The sequence below is a fragment of the Paralichthys olivaceus genome, chromosome 14 (genome assembly GCF_024713975.1).
Source record: "Paralichthys olivaceus isolate ysfri-2021 chromosome 14, ASM2471397v2, whole genome shotgun sequence".
Taxonomy (NCBI): Eukaryota; Metazoa; Chordata; class Actinopteri; order Pleuronectiformes; family Paralichthyidae; genus Paralichthys; species Paralichthys olivaceus.
The window spans coordinates 1130557-1148162 of NC_091106.1; the positions used below are offsets into that span (position 1 = coordinate 1130557).

The 17606-nt window shown below is 39.8% G+C and overlaps 1 protein-coding gene across 5 annotated transcripts in view; it reads left to right on the forward strand.

Annotated features, from left to right (window-relative positions):
- Positions 1-17606, forward strand: part of fbxw4 (F-box and WD repeat domain containing 4) — a 51237-nt gene that overhangs the window by 24080 nt on the left and 9551 nt on the right. For all 5 annotated transcript variants that reach the window (XR_011246060.1, XR_011246061.1, XM_069538851.1 and 2 more), the window contains 2 exons: positions 12161-12301; positions 17435-17576. Coding sequence is in view for 3 of the 5 variants with exons in the window: in XM_069538851.1 (XP_069394952.1) it covers positions 12219-12301; positions 17435-17576 (225 nt within the window). In the remaining 2 variants the exon portion in view is untranslated. The remainder of the gene's footprint in view (positions 1-12160; positions 12302-17434; positions 17577-17606) is intronic.

Consider the following 17606-nt stretch of genomic DNA (forward strand, 5'->3'; position numbering starts at 1 on the left):
TAGCAGCCACAGAGAGACCCACATGTGAGGATCACATCGCAGGATCTCAGGGCAGACAGAAGTGCAATAGATGCAGTGTGTAGATGAGCATACCAACAAAATAAGAATATTGATAACTAAGACAGTGTCTAAAAAATGGAGGGATGTATCAATGTTTGAAGTATTTCTGCAAAAGAAAATGTCTTATAGAGATGAAGGGAGCAATAATCACAATTATAATATAAATATTGTCAATAATAGTAGTATTTGTGAGTAATGTTGTATATGTAAGCAATCTAGATTTTACATCTGATCTACATCCTTCATCTAGAGCAAGTAAATCATGCAATTTATCCCGCCTCAATTCTAGGGGTGTAAGGATTCTCCAAATCCATGGTCCAGACCCCGGTTTTTGAGCCACTTTTCAGTTCAAATGTTTTTCTTTTTTTTTTGGTAAATGGTTTATATTTATATAGCGCTTTTCTGGTCTTGATGACCATTCAAAGTGCTTTACAGTACAGTGCCATTCACACACCCATTCATAAAGTGCATCTATTAGCAGCACTTTTTGTTCTTTAAGGATAATTTGATTGTCCAGAATTCAGAGGGCTGGAATTTAATTTATTAAGTGATTATCGATGCATCTCATTGCATTAAGAATTTTATTTCTATACATTATTATGTTTTTACTAATTTTCTACTAAACGTGTGCATCTTCAGTACCCTCATGATCTGTCCTTTAAATGTATTTTAGACTGTTTTTGTTATTACAAGTGTGCTGTTATTTACAAATAAGGTTTTCAATTCAAAAACCAGACCAAAACAGTCTATGTCAGTGTTCAGCGCACTTCACATTAATTTGACATTCATTCAGTTTAGACTTGTGTGCTGCATATTTAGCCTTTATTGTATCAGGGTGGCCCTCTCTGGTGTCCCCTTGGCAGCATCGAGGCGTATTACTACACTGGTCGACAAGAGATTCTGTTCCTCTGCTCTTGCTCTTTTCTAATTACTCACACTTAGAACTGATGTTTATAAAAACCTGCTGAATTAATATTTATATTCCTGGATAAACAGGATTTTGCTTCTTCTGTAACAAAGTAAAAAAAAAATGTTGTGTGATAATCTACGGAAAGTACTTCCCTCCTGTCTGCAGCCTGTATGTGTGCCTGTCTCTGTCGCTCACAAAAACTCATCACATGCATTTTGTTATTAATTAATGGTTTCGGATCATAAATTCCAATCGTTTTGGTCATTTTAATTTTTACTTTCATTCTAGTTGATTGGACCTCGATTTTAGCTGTTTTAAGAACTATCATTGAAGTGTGTGAGTCTTGCCAACTTACCTTTTCTAAGTTGAAAAACAATATCTCTCGTCCGGAGGATGAAGTCAAACTGAATGATAAACTGACCCTGCACTTCTCAACTGTTGGCCCAACAACTTTTTTCCTGGTATGACCAGCTCGGCCTGCTCCCACAACTGCTCAGCTCTAGCATTGGCACATAACAACACCACTATTCCATGGTAATGGTACATGGTTTTGTATTTATATAGTGATTGTCTAGTCTTGATGACCACTCCAAGCACTTTACTGTACAGTTTTTTTGGAGAAGACTGGGATTGAACTCCCGTACTCCTGAACTTTTGGTTGGAGGTTGACTGCTGTACTCCTCAGCCACAGCCGCCCAATGGTCCTGCTACTTCATCACTGAAGCTCAGAGGGCTGACCCTAGTCATGCTACTGATCCCTGGATCAACTTGGGAGCTAAACCTAAGGCCAGCTCTACTTTCACTAAGTGAATCTTGATTAGGCAAAACTAATGAGCATACTCGGCTTGTGGAACTGTGTCCCCCACATTATGATTGTTTTAACCAACCCAGTATCAGTGGTCGGGTTGGTGGTCTGGAGAGTTTTTAAGAAGACTTACAATTGTTATCAAGTACATTACGATACATTTTCTTTGTTTGAGGCTATTACTTTTAAACTTGGTGCTTCCAACCCAATTTTATTTGCTATTTATCGTCCCCCAAAACCACCTGGCAAATTTTAACAGAACTTCCTGAGTTTTTATCCACCCTTGTTTTAAATTATGACAGAGTTGTCCAGTTTCATGTTGATAACGCCACTAATGTGCACACTGTTGATTACCACTTCTTCTAACTTCCAACAGCATGTGTGCAGACAAACTTAGAATCGAGGTCATAAACTGGATCTTGGTTTTACCCTTGGTGTTAAAATAAAGATCTGTTTCAGATCACATATGTATAATTTTTTTACTGTAAACTACCAATTATTAATATGGACTCATCCAGAACATCACATACTCACATTTTTGATGAGCATAGTGTCTCAAAATTCTGCACTTTATTTGATCACCAAAGCCACCAGCTGTCTGACTGTTGTGATCCCAACGATCTGGCCAACCAATTTAACTCAATCTACCTGTATTCAATAAATATTGTTGCACCTGGTTTGGTGTAAGTCCCCAGGAAAAAAAGTCTCCCACTGTGATCACACTCAGCATAGGTTAAGTCCTAAACCTCAGACCAGCCACCTGTCAAACTTGTTTGTCTTTTATTGTATTGGAGTGTTTCACTGAACTTTTACTTGAACAAGCAGTAGCTCTCAACAGGATTTTCCGGAGATGCTGACACCGGGGTAAGCGAGCAGGTGCAAGTTAGACTGAGACAGTGGTGAAATTGAACTGTGCTGCCATCAATCCACCTGGCGAATGTTTGCTCACTGGCAAAGAAGATGATGAACTGCTGCTTCTCAACAGAGCAAACTGCCTTTTTTAGATTTGTCGCCCTGTGTTTCACTAAGACCTGGCTGATTGATCACATCCTATACAGCTCACTACAACTAAAAGGCTTTCATCTCTTTTGTGCAGACCACTTAACTGAGCTAGCAGGGAAAACAGGGGGAGGTGGACTGTCACAGTGTAAAACAAATTATGCACAAACCTAGAGACCATTTTCATTTCATTTAAATCCCAGTGTGAGTTTTTCTTGTTTATGCTGGTCTTTGGTTACATCCTTCCTTAGGCCTGCATAAGTGAAACCTTTCAACACCTGGCTTACGAGATAATAAACATGGAGCACAAACATCCAGACTCCCTGCTCATTGTTCTTGGGAACTTTAACAGAGCAAACCACAGCCATGAACTGCCAAAATACAGACAGCACATTAAGTGTCCCACCAGGGAAGAAAACACGCTGGACCATTTCTACAGTGTAATGAATGACGTTTTTTTGCTCTGTTCCCCATGCTGCCTTGGAACTAAAAAGTAAAATATGTCAAGCCTGTTGTCAAGACTGTGAAGAGATGGACCAATGAGGCTAAGCTGGAATTACAGGCCTGCTTTGACTGCACTGATAAGATTGTTTTGAGGCTGCTGATAAAGACCGGGGGAATCTCAAATGCACTGGCATCTTATGTTAGCTTTTGTGAAGACGTGTGTGCCAACAAATTCCTTCTGCACATACAATACAATAAGCCTGGTTCACAGCAAAACCCAGGCAGCTTCATTAGGCCAAGGAGGAGGCCTACAGGGGTGGGGACAGCATCCTGTACAACAGGGCTAGAGACACACTGACGAAGGAAGTCAAAGTTGCAAAGAGGTGCTACACTGAAATGCTGGAAAAACATTTTTTAATCACGCCTCGGTTTGGAGAGGCCTGCAGGACCTCAACAGCTACAGGAGACCATCCTCCCACACTGCAGAGGCTGACAATCTGAATGTGTTTTATTGCTTGTTTGAAAAGCCCACTCTCACACCCCACACCTGCACCATCGACATCACTCAACCCTCTTCACCCCTTGCCACGGCCACACCCGTTCTCTCTGACTTCCCCACCTGCACTCAGGATCTGTGAGGAGGTTTTGAACCAGCTCCTCTAGAGACAGGTGATCAGGAAAGCACCAGGCCCAGACACTGTGTCAACCTCTGGCTTGAAAGTCTGTACCAACCAGCTAGCTCCAATGTGCACCCATATCTTCAAAGCAGGAGGAAACTTCACACAGCTTCAGTGATTGAATGGTCCTCAATCACCCTGATCCCCAAGAATACGGCAACTGCACCTCAAGAAACCTGGCTGTTATACTCCTGAAGTTTGCATATGACGCCACGGTCATCTGCCTCATCCGGGATGATGTCAAGTCTGCATACAGACCGGAAGTTGAACAGCTAGCCCCCTGGTGTGGTCAGAACAACCTGGAGCTAAACACTATGACAGTGGACCTCAGTACAAGTCAAGTCAAGTCAACTTAATTATCAATAATGCCATATGTGCAGGACATACAGAGAATTGAAATAGCGTTTCCCTCTAATCCCCGGTGTAAATAGCATTAAACATGAAATATGAAATATAAAAAATATAAGTAATTAAATGATAAAAACAGGCAGTGGCACATCTAGATAATATAAAGAGTATAAATATAAATATGGCAGATGTGGCGGGATGAACAGAATGAACGGTATAAATATAAACAGAATTATCAGTGGAATAAATATATAATACAAATATAAATATGGCAGAATTACAATATAAATATTGGTTGGCAGATAAAAACAGGATTAAGAGTATAACAGTGCAAACAGTATTGTAAACAGTTGGTGTACAGTGTGTGTGTGTGTGTGTGTGTGTGTGTGTGTGTGTGTGTGTGTGTGTGTGTGTGTGTGTGTGTGTGTGTCATTGTCCAGTGTTTGTGGGGGCAGAGGGTGGGGTGTGTGTGTGTGTCAGTGTCCAGTGTTTGTGGGGGCAGAGGGCAGAGAAGGAAGGGGGGAGTGCTGGGAGGGAGTTCAGCATCCTGATGGCTTGGTGGATGAAGCTGTCTCTCAGTCTGCTGGTTCTCGCCCGGAGGCTCCTCATTCTCCTCCCGGAAGGCAGGAGGGTGAAAAAGGGGTGGTTGGGATGGGTGGAGTACTTTTCGGGCCAGGCATACCATTCTTAACAGCACTGTGTCTGCTTTGGAGTCCTTCAGGTTTCTGGGATCCACAAACTCCCAGGACCTCAAGTCGATGTCCAACATAGACACACTCATAAAAAAGGCCCAGTAGAGATGTACTTCCTGTGCCAGTTCAGGAAGTTCAACATGCCTTAGGAGCTGCTCATCCAGTTCTACTCTACAATCATCCAGTTTGGCCTCTCTTCTTCCATCACTGGCTGGTTTAGTTTGGCCACTAAACAGGACAGGAACAGACGACAACTGACTGCAGAAAAAAATCATTGAAGCCACCCTGCCCTCCATCCAGGACAAATTCATGTCCAGAGTCAGGAAACGGGTAGAAAACATCATTGCAGACACATCTTGCCCTGGACACAACCTGTTCCAGCCTCTGCCCTCATGCAGGCACTAGAGAGCACTGTACTGTACAACAACAAGACACAAAAACACCTTCTTCCATGGGCTGTCGCTCTGATGAAGACTTAACCAGTCATACAGTGTCAGGAACAATCCAAGGACAATTTACATGTATTGTCCTGTGGTCACAATTCCATCATATCTGCATAGCATTTGAATGTTTATCTCCACCCCTGCTAAGCTTGTCGTCCTGTTGCACTACTGTCTTGTACAGTTTTACTATATTTTTAAACAGTAGTTATGTTAATTTTGTTGGCTTATTTTGGATTCATTTTTTTTTTTACTGTATGTCTATTTGTCTAAGTTCACTGAGCACAATTAACACTGCAGTCAAATTCCTAGTATGTGTTCACATTCATGGCAAATAAAGCTGATTCTGATATAAGCAGAAGCAGCAGTGTTAGCATTGACATTATCAGTGGGGTGTAGTAGAAGTAGTACTAGTAGTAGTACTTCCTTTTCGATGCACTCTTCTTGGGAATTTAAGGGAGTGAGGGGAGGAGCTGCATCAAGATCCTCAACCTTGAAGTTGATAAAGATAAAGATAAAGTTCTTCATGTCTGTCTCCAAAGGGAGTTGAGATATTGCATCACTGGCCAATTTATGTTCATACACAAGGGAACAACAGGAAATTATTAATGGCTGGAAAGCTAGTCTGTGAACTAAGACAGTATAGCAAAGCATGCATTGAACACCTAAGTAGATTGATATGTGAATTGAGAACTGTTGCTCACACTGCACAACAGTTTTGGCCTAGAATTGGCCCACATCCCACTAGGGTTGACTACCGATCTTGGTACTTTTATGGCTACTGACCGATTCACGTTGGTACTACCGCGTACCGATTCACGTTAAATCAATCGTGCCAAATTTCAGTACCTGTGAGAGCATTTGGGTGAGAGAGTATGTATTCTTGAGTGAGAGTGAAAGAGAGAGTATACATTAGATCAAAAGCAAGAGAGCAAGACCATGTGAATCACCCCTGGAACATGATCAAGCCAAGCTCATTTCTGATCAGTGCACATAGTCAGAACAATGGTGCAGAAACCCATGGAACCATGCATGATGCCAGGGCACTGACCCCGACTACAGCTCCAACAAGGCAGACACCCAGGGAGCCATACACAGCTCCACTATGTTTTATTACAGTGTTCCATTTGAGTCTTTTCACACGTTTGGATGGTAAAATAGTTATTTTTTGCACATGTTTAAAATGTGTAAACATTGATTTAAATTTTTTTTTTTAAACTGTAGCGGGTCAGAGACATCAGCAGAGTCTGAGAGAGAGAGAGAGAGAGAGAGAGAGAGAGAGAAAAAAAGAGAAGTGAGCAGTCTGTGTGTGTGTGCTCGGTTACCATTCCCTCAAGTTCTGGGACTATCATCCAGAAGGTAATCAACCACTAATAGTGATTAATATGGCCCGGGACAAACGTGATCACTATAAGCAGTTTTCATTGTACTTGAATTTTGTCGTGAGGTGGAGGCAGCATGAAATTTGATGGAGGTGGCTGCCTGGTAATTCTCTATGCAGAAAAAACCCTGGTCGGACAAACAAACTGACACCGGTATCAGTCCAAATTTGTGTTGGGATAATAAGGGCATTTTCACTATTTAGCATATGGGCTGCTTTAAGTTCACATCTGACACCTTGCCTAGGGCACCATGTTTGCCAAAAAGCCACATGTTTGTTTCAAGGATATTTGGTCCATGTCTGGGCAACTTTAGGCTCACATCTCTTTTATTCGGGCCAAAAGAAGTGCTGCATCACTGGCAAACTGGGCATGAGGACTTGACTTATTGGTATTGACCATATGCTAATGTTAGAGGATAATAATGCTACAACAAGATCAAGGGCTTTTGAAACACCATTTAATGTATGCATTTTTCAAAATTTAGGACAACAATTTACTCTGCTTTTTTTGTTGTTTGTGTTTTGTTTTAGTTTTACTCTTTCTGAAAATGTTCTCACTTGTCACCGTAAAACTGAGGTAGTTAACTGCACACCTACTCTTTGCATAATCCACATGCTACATTTCAAATGATTAAGGGTTGATACTTCAACAGTATCAAACACAAACCAACCTGTGACTTTTACCACTCACACCTAAACCCTTTGAGGGTAGACTGTAGCATTGTAATGACTCTCCAAATCGGCTTACGGAAATCCAACTTTTATTCTCCATTTATTTGAGTGTTTGTAACATTAATGACACCCTTAGATTATGATCCTTTTGTTTAAAGTATTAGGGCTGGGGGTATGAATTTATGGTTTTGTGATAGAGACATCATTAGTCAATTACGAATGAACAGGCTCTCATCCCCCTGACTTGAATTAGTTTCTGTTTGTATGGCATGTGCCAAGCTCCTTGTTTTAAGTTGTAAGGGGAGAATAAGGGGTCACTACCCCACGCAGTCACAAAATCAGTCTTACCGCAGACTCCCCATTGGCCCAGGCTTAGTCATGAGATCATGGCAAAGAGAGCTCTCAACCAATAAGACACCCTCTGGGGAAACCCTGGTCCAATAAGAAGACTCCCTGGGGAGAGGCTAGGGGATTACTAGCCTAAATCTTCAAATTGAGCTCCAGGGTGAAGGGTGATGGTGGTGGTGGTGGGTTGAGGGGGAAGCCGCAGACTTCTTTTAATGGTTGCTATGGGGCACGTATCAAACATGCAAAAGTAGCAGAGTCACGGTCATGGAGGGTATTAAATGGCAACAAAGAGACAGTTATTTTGCAATAATCTGCCCTGTTGAGTGCAATAATAAGAATAATCAGAAGGCAAGGAGCAGGCTTTAAAGAGCTGTGATCACGAGAGCATGGTGCTGCATGGTTCTGGTCTCTCTCTCATTTGGTCTTGTTAACATAACATCTCAGGAATGCTTTGAGGTAATTTTATACAAACGTTCAGTTGGACTCAGTGTAGACTTGGGTGTTTAAAGGTCAAGGTCACAATGACCTCATGTTCTTGTGAATGTGATATATCAGGAACACCCTTAGGGAATTTCATTGCATCTAGCACAAACATTCACTCGGACAAAAGGATGACCTGTTCAAAATTTGGAGTTCAAAGAGTAAGGTTACACTTTATCTTAAGAATGCCTCAAGAGAATCTACAAATTTGTCTCAAATGTTTCCTCGAATTGCTGATTTACTGATTAGTCAAAGATCAAGTTCATGTTCATCAAGTTCAAAACATTTTTGGCCTCTTGAAGTTGATATCTCAAGTGTGCCCTTAGTGTCTTGTGTGAAGTTAAGACTACTTATGACACTTGAAAAAATATTTTAGTTGCCGCAGGGAGCACCTCTGACTTAAGCTGCTTAGACATGAGCAGATCCACTATATTTTCTCTGGCCAGTTGCATGTGTGAAAACAAATGAGAAGCTCTGCAGTTTCTAAAAACTCGCCTGTCGCCTGGCCTCCTAGTATTTTGTCCGTAACATTGATGTGTGAACTGCAGGGGATCACCACGAGTGTGTGTGTGTGTGTGTGTGTGCGCGTGTGTGTGCGTGTGTGTGCGTGTGTGTGCGTGTGTGTGCTTGTGTGTGCTTGTGTGTGCTTGTGTTTGTGTCGGAATGTTGTAAACATGATCCGTGATCTCTGGTAGGTGGATACCGGACATATAATGTGTCTGCCTGAATAGGCAGCCACTGCTGCAAAATGAACGTAGTGGAAACCCTGCCTACCTTTTACTGGACATAATATTTGTTTAAAAGAAATTACAATGACAATTATAGGTGACACCAAAGACCCGCCATATTTTACACCCAGCAGCTAATTTTTGATTTGATTAATGAGATCAGCGAGTCTCTCTATAGTCTTGCTGGTATAGAGGTGATGGCAATAGGCTGAAAGTAATTTGGTGTACTGGCTCTTTTAGCACTGTATATTTGTTAAAGAGTCACTAAAACAGCAATCCTGTTTATTTTTAAATAACAACAGAGACAGACCCGTCAAAGAGCAGACAAAAAAAATTAACCCAAAATCCCACTTTACAATACCACGTCAGACCAATATGAATATTTTCACAACTTTATCAACAGGCCAAAATAACCAATTAGCTACAAATGGAAAAAATAAATAATCAAACAAAATAAATAAATTATTGATGAATACATTTATATTATGTTTTGATTAAATAAAAATGTCATACCAGGAAGTTTGAATAAAGAATTTACAAACATGGAAGACAAAAATATTAACAGGTAAAGTCAGCATACTTAATTGTACTTTCTTCTGCGTCAATTCCAAACCCATCACCTTTATTAAGTCCTATGAATGAATATGTATGAATTTCTTTGGGGGGTCTTTATAACGATTATGAATATGGTGGTTTAATATTATTATATTTGCAGGCTCTATGCTTCTCTTTGAAGTTTATTTAATCCAACAATTTAACCTGATAAAGAACTGGTATTGTATTAAAATACTGAAGATTACACACTGAGTATGCAGTCGCTAATGTCACACGGCGCTGGACCACACACACTAACCATGCATTACAGTCCACGCCATCAAGTGCAGACCACTGGGTGAAAATGTCTTTTAAATCAAATTAAACTAAAAATGAAAGTAAAATGAGGCTTACTTCCTGTTGCCGGTAGGTGGTTCTATCACTATATATAAACTATTAGATCTGTTCAGGTCGGGACTCTGATCATAGGTTCGAAGTTTGGTGCTGATTGGACAATCTACAGTGGAGTTTCATGGTGAATCAGTAGGTGGCACTATGACCCTGAGTATATATTGAAACATGTATCTGTTCAGCCCTGAATTTTGGTGCTGATTGGACAGCTCCTCTCAGTGGGCACCATGCTTTTGTCAACACAAAATAAACTCTTTCACGACTCATTTTGCTTTGAAACATGAACTAAAACTGTCTCTCAACATTAATTGACACATTAATTGACAACTGTCAATTAATGTTGACCTTGTCAACCTTGTGTTTTGATGGCGTGTTATCAAAATTTGACACCACGCTACCTTAAGACTGTGTGACAAAAACTGAATCTTTTAACAACTATTAATCTCCCTGTTGTTAAAGGTACAGTGTGTAGAATTTGTTGATATCTAGTGTTGAAATTGCATGTTGCAGCTGAACACCCCTCACCTCACCCTCCCTTCCAAACATGAAAAAGAAACTGTGGTAGCCTTCAGTTGACATAAAAACTCAAAAGGTGTTTAGTTTTACCAGTCTGGACTAATGTAAAAAACATGGCCTCCGTAGAGAGGGTCCCCTCGATGTAAATATAAAGTATTTAAATATAAAGGGACTTTTCTAGGGTAAAGAAAACTACAATTCATACTATTTAAATAAAAGAAAGTAGTGAAAACATCATGTTTCACCTAAATCTTACACACTGGACCTTTAAGATGACACTCATTGAATTTGAAGTTGATCTGATCAAAGCTGTAGGAGAACTGTGATTTTGTAGCATGTGTGAAAATGCCAAAAATCAAGCCAGATTTCATTTTCAAATCAAAATGGCTGACTTCTTGTTGCGTGTGGCTAAGCGTGTCAATAGGATTTTATGTGCATCTGAGAATGATACACGTGTGCAAATTTTAAATAAAGGGGTAGGAAGACCCCAATGAAAATTTCTATGGGGCCCTGTAGAACCATTTTTGGACACATGGTCCTAAGCACATTAAAATAGGTAAAAGACTTGACGCCCCTGCAAATTTTGGTGAGTTTCAGAGAATGATTAATTTCCCAAAAAAGCAATTCATTTCTAAGAAGAAGAAAAAGAAGGAAAATCATCATAGTTTGAATAGGGTCCTTGCGCTGTTGAGCTAGGGCAATACTGCTATAGAGCCATTTTTAGATGCATGTTCCCGAGAACATTAAAATACATAAATTATCACTAGACCTGATGTGCCAGCAAAATTTGGTGCTCTTCAGGGCAGGTTCCTTTAAACAGGGGAGGGATTAGCTAATTTAGCGCCAATCACTGCTGCAGCTGATGGTGCTCATCTGAGCCACCTCAACAGCACCTTTAACATCACAGTTATAATTAGAACTGAAGAGTTAACTGAAAAATGTCAACATAATTATGAGGTGTATTTGTATATGTATTTATAATTGCTGCAAATAAATTAAATGTAAATTCTATTACTGAAATAATCAGTAAGTCACTGACTTGGATCATTTATTTGACACATAATATCCAGTTATTTGGCAAAATTTTGTGTCTTTAGCCTGTTGAAGCTCATGGCAAATTGAGCTACAGTAAAAGACAAATAATAATAAACATACAGAAGCTGCATCAATAATCAGGGCCCACCATTGGGAATCAAACCCAGCCCCTTATCCACTTGGGCTACATGTTTGCTGTGCACATTCTGACATTTTGAGGCAAAGACGTCGCAATATCATTGTATGCAAAATTGAGGTATTTTAGACAATTTTTAACTAAAAACATTTTAAACAGTCACATTGATGAAAAACTTATGAAAATAAATCATACAGTCTGATACTTTCCTATGTATTGTCATATAATTTAATGAAGTTTTATCAAGCACATGGCAAAATAGAACATTCTGTGCATGCAGTAGAAAACACAGTAAAATGCAGAACGTAACTGTGTATCTGTCAACTAATTTCAGAATTTGTGTGTATGTGGAACACTTATCTCAAGAACTGTTTATTTTAATTCAGCCCATTTATGAAAAATAATTTTCACCTTTATTTGTTTGTTCTCAGGATTTCACTTCCGATCAATTTACATATAGGCCAATTGTTCACATCTAAAAACAAACACAATTTATTTTCTCTCTCCTTCTCTTTTCATCCTCTGTCCCTCTTTTCTCCACCAGGTTGGAGTGTGTCTGCAGTCTGGGCTCAGAGTTTCGCCGTGGGGCTGGTGTTTTAGACATGGTGTTTGAGTCTCCATTCCAGCTCTTTACTTGTGGCTACGATACCTTTATTCGACTATGGGACCTCCGACTCAGCCCACGGTACACAACCATCTCCCTTTGGTTCAATTTGAACATCAACTATACTTTGTACCATTAGTTCACATTACACTTTTAAGAATGCAGCAGAAAACCTTTTTTAAGCAGTGGTCTCAATACAGTCTGAGTGTGTCAGAGAAAGTTGGATATTTTAAACAATGACACCTACAGTGTTTCAGACTTTAACCACAACAAGCTTTGGACCACAAATCTCATTTATAAAACAGCACGTGGGATTCTTACTAAAGATGTACATGTGCACAAAAGCTGAAGATAGCGTTTGGAAATAAAAATCTGATTTGTAAAACTGTGCACACGCACATTCAAAGTCATTGTTACCTTTATAAATCATCCCCGTCAGAGTTGAGTCTGATGAGGGTGGTTTTGCTTGCAGATTTCAGGAGCTTGACAGATTGGTGAATAGGGGTGCAGCTATGTACAGGTAAAAGAAAGAATGCAGCCTTTGGGGAATCCGGTGCTGATGGTCCAGGGGTCAGAGACATGTTTCTCAAGCTGCACACATTGCCTCCTATCAGACAGGAAGTCTGTGTTCCACCTACAGAGGGAGCCAGGCACGCTAAGCTGTGAGAGCTTGTCCTGGAGCAGAGCATCCCTGCTTTAGTGTATGAAGTAACAGCCTCTGTGTCTCTGGCCGGACATTTGATAAAGTGTTTGTAAATTTTGGGAGTTCATGGCTTAGGTTTCCTTTGTTAAAATCGCAGAGGACAAGAACTACGGAGTCCGGGGATCCACACACAGTATATGGTCAACGAGCATGTGCTGTGCATCCTGCATGTTTGCCTGTGCTGGAATGTTACCACCGACTCAGAATGAATCAGGCAAACTCAGGGGGAGAGTAGAAGGTTTTGCAGTTTATGAAGAAAGGATCATTGTCACATCATGACACCAGCTGCTGTTTTTATAAAAATGGATACCCCCACCTTTTTTTCCCCAGAGAGTTTGCTGTCGCAGTTCGCTCTGAACTGCTGGAAGCCTTCTAGCTGCTGCGCAGACTCCAGTATTGTCTCTAGCCACCAGGAGCTGAAGTTCATCCAATTTGTTTCTGAGTTAACACATGTCGGAGAGATACTTCTCTAGGGAGACGTACAAGCGCTCCAGCATGTCTCCCCCTCCTCCTGCATTTCACTGTGTTGGTAAAGGTGAGCGCACCTTTGTCCAGAATGTCCAGTAATTCCACAGATTCCAATAGAGTGAGCGCAGGCCCCCAACTAGCAGCTCTGTGTGGTGTCCATATTAACATTGCAGCCTTTACTTCAGTACATAATATGACTCTGGAAGGCTGTCTTTATTTAGAACATCAGGGGTTAGTAATGTTTCAGGCTGTATTTCAGGGGGACAAATCAGATTTGATTGGCAGATTATGTGTGTGATATATAATAATGGTTATGTTTACAGGTAGTCTTACTTCAAAAAACCTTCTATTGCTTCCCCTCAGAGAACATTGGGCAAGAAAGGCATCAAAACAACTTGAACAGACAAGTAGAACATGGATATAAATGCACATGCAGATACAGATGTACAGACAAACCACCCCAATTCAAGTTTTTAGTCACTATTAATTGCCTTAATTGTGGTCAGGGTTATACATTTATGAGACATCAAATTTTCTTGGCTCAGGTTTGAGCCATTTCGCTCTGTTAGGTAATGAAACAAGTATTTTGTTTTGTGGGTTTTTGCAGGTGTTAAATGTGTGCCCAAAAAAACATGAAATTGGCTAACAAGGTTAAAAGACATTTTCCCTTTAATTTTGACATGAACTTGCATTTATAACTTACCACTAAATATTGTCCATCAACTCAAGGACATTAATGAACTATTTTGCCAACTCAGGGTATGAGACATAGTTGTTTGGTAGTTCCAACATGCAGCAGCACGACAACGCCAATTGTCAAAGCAGTAGTTGCACAGGGTGATACACTTTTTGGGGTAGATGCAGTTTGAGTTTCAGTAGTAGTAGCTGCATTCATTGTTTCTTCTGCATTAGTTTTACTCTTTTTGTATGAATGATAGTCTCAATAGTTTAACCTTTTTCTTCTCATATACCTGACCTAGAGTGTCCAATGGATCCAGCTCATCTTGAGTAAAATCTTGCATTGTACATTCAAAATCTCTAACATCCCCAAGTCTTTAAAATAATTATTTTCCCATTTCCAACAGCTGTGCCATTGTAGCAGTCTTCAGTGCCTTCAAATGTCTGGTCCCTCCTCCCCTTTTTGAAAACCCATTTGAAAAGCATGCCCCATTTTTGCAGCATTTGAGTTACCAGTTTTTCTGAACAATTATCCCTGTGCCTTTGCTTGGAGGACTGCCTTTGGTTTATTTTTGCCATGAGGCTTTCTGTGGCCTTAGAAAAGAGTTCCTTCTAGTGAGGCCACTTGACGATTAGCAATTCCGTTTCCAATTTTGGGCACATGTTTAACTAGCTGGTCATCAGTTATCCCATTCACAGCATAGCAGTCAATCTGTAAAAATAAGTGGAGTTAGGTATAAATAAGACATTATAAAACATATAATCAGATATAGGTCTACATCTTTAAATTGAATAGATAGAATATTCTTATATTTGTCAAAAATGCAGAAAATAAAAATGAGAGTGAAGTATTCTTGGCTGACTTTCACGGTTTCAAATTTTTGGGCATTTATTTATGGTCAATGAAAAGTTGCAACTGAAGATGTCAAAAAAGTTTGAATCCACACAACATGCAGACAAAATTATAGTTTAATTTTAAGTTCACACAAGCTGTGTAGTGTATTGTTTATTTCTGGCATTACATACATTTTTGTCGATAAAAGTGGCAATAAAACTCTCATCTAACATCCGTTGTTCTGGAAGAAATGACTCAAACTGTTCATTCATTCTATTAAAAGGAGTATAATCAGCTAACAGTCAATCAGCTAACAGCTCTCACCTGCGCTGATTGATCCTCTGTGGTGCAGGTGAAGGTGCTCTCCCAGCTCCCTCACCTCCACACCCTGATTATTAAAGCCCATTTAACAATAAGAAAAAAACAATCACAACAGAGACACATCTAAAAATGTCAACTAAGTACTTGGATAATGAAAACACTGTTCATGAATAAATGAACTATATAGCCTATCAATCATACATTAAGGGCAAATAACATTAAACCGAGTGTCCCATTTAGGCTACCAGACAGAGCACTGGTTAACTCAATACTGTGTTTATCCTGCCTGATGCTTGAACTAACAGCACTCGAGTTGTAAATGGTTCTAGAGGCATTTGGCTAACAAGAAAACTTGGGAAGCTAACGTTAGCATCTAACAAAGATTTGTTTTCGAGCGAAATTCACAATAAGCACAACGTTTCTTGGTTACGTAGTATAATTTTTGGTCATTAAACCATGTCACATATGAATATCCCTATATACCTTTAAAAATCTGCACTACAAACTAAGGTATGATTGAAACATGATTTACTACTGATTACAATAAGTTTGTGAAAGAAATAACGAATCAAACCATATATTCTAGGTGATTGTATAACTTGTGTGAAGAAATATTAATCTTTTTAAAAAGGCAGTCTGACCGAATTGAAACATAATGGTGTCAAATGTAAGAACAATATCTTTTTTAAAATAGTAAGCTGATTAAACAAAAGATAATGGTGTCAAATGTAACCACAATATCTTTTAGTAAGCTGATAAACAAAAGATAATGGTGTCAAGAATAAGCAAAGCTGTTTAAAAGTAAAATAGACATGCCTGGGCATGTCTGGGCAAAACCAGTGTAAGATCCCAACATGCTCAGTGGAAATTTCCAGAGCTAGAAAATTGACCAATGAAATGTTGACAAGTGTGGCCACGATAAAACGATAGACCAATGACCTGCTGACAGGTGTGGCCTCGAAATAATGATAATCAATGAAATGCAGACAGGTGTGGTCTCTAAAGGGTTTATAAGAAAACACCACACTACTGTTAGGCAGAGTTCTTCTCTGGTGATGCTCCGGCTCGCTACTGAATGCTCTCGGGTTTTTTGTCGACAATAAACTCTGCTGCTTTTAAGTTGACTTCTCCTGCCTTTTATTCGACTGAATTTTTGGACTTTTGGACCACGAGTGAAACTTAGTTTTCACCACAACAGTTAAATATGTGATACAACACAATATAGCATTATTTCTAACCTTAAGTGGATATACTTGACTGAGTTAGTTCCTTCTCTGTAGAATGGTTTCAGATAAACATCGCAGCCACAGTGTATTTACTTGTTAGCAGACAAGGCACGCACATAGGGACATCCTCCTTCTGCATGCAGACGGACTTCATTAGCTATACTGAGGGCAGAGATTATTAAATTGAGGGAACGATTTGTTAAACTGAGGGAACAGATTTTTTTTTCTTCACCTGATACGTGTTGTAATGTGTTACAGTGAAAACTAATCTTGTCTGCTACATTCAGTTTTCACATCGTTAATCTTAAACAGACTTTACTGAATCTGTCAATTATGTGTTAAATAAGGATGATGCTTATTTGTCACATGAAACTTTATTAGAAAAGACAGTCACAGACTGATGTCCACCACCTACTGTCTAAGCTGAAGTGAAGTGATTATGATCTTTATTATGCGCTGCCCGTGTAATGCTGGTACACACCGGAGGCGGAAGCGCCGTGAAGCGCCAATTCTCATGCAAGCAGCTGATGCGCGCTTCCAATGTGAACAGCCAGGCTGTTCTCGCACGAGAATTGGCGCAGATCGATTTCAATTTTTGCTAATTAGTTATGAGTAATATATGTGCACCAAAGTTAACCACGGTGTTCTACAGGTTTCTGTGCTCAGCCCAATTAGTTCTCATTATATATGCTTCCACTAGGAAACATTATCAGGACAACACTGTATATTTCCAGAGACGAAACTTTGATACCTGCTACTAAATGTAGTTATAGTGAAAGACAAAAGCGACAATCATCAAAGTGAACCATTAACACTGACAGGAATTCAATTGAGGATTATATTAGATTGTCAGAAGCTCTTGAAAACCAGAGTGACAAAACAATTCCATGTTGATTAACCCCAGAAACAACTTTGTTGGACTGCAGTTAAACCTTGAAATAACCTGCAAGTCTTACTCCAACCTCTCCCATCTTTCCCAACAGGAAGTGTGTGATGGAGTGGGAAGAGCCTCATGACAGCACTCTGTACTGCATCCAGACTGATGGAAATTACATGATAGCCAGTGGCTCTTCGTACTATGGTGTTGTACGACTGTGGGACAAAAGGCAGACTGCATGCCTGCAGGTATATACAGTTGAAAGTGAAAATGAATGT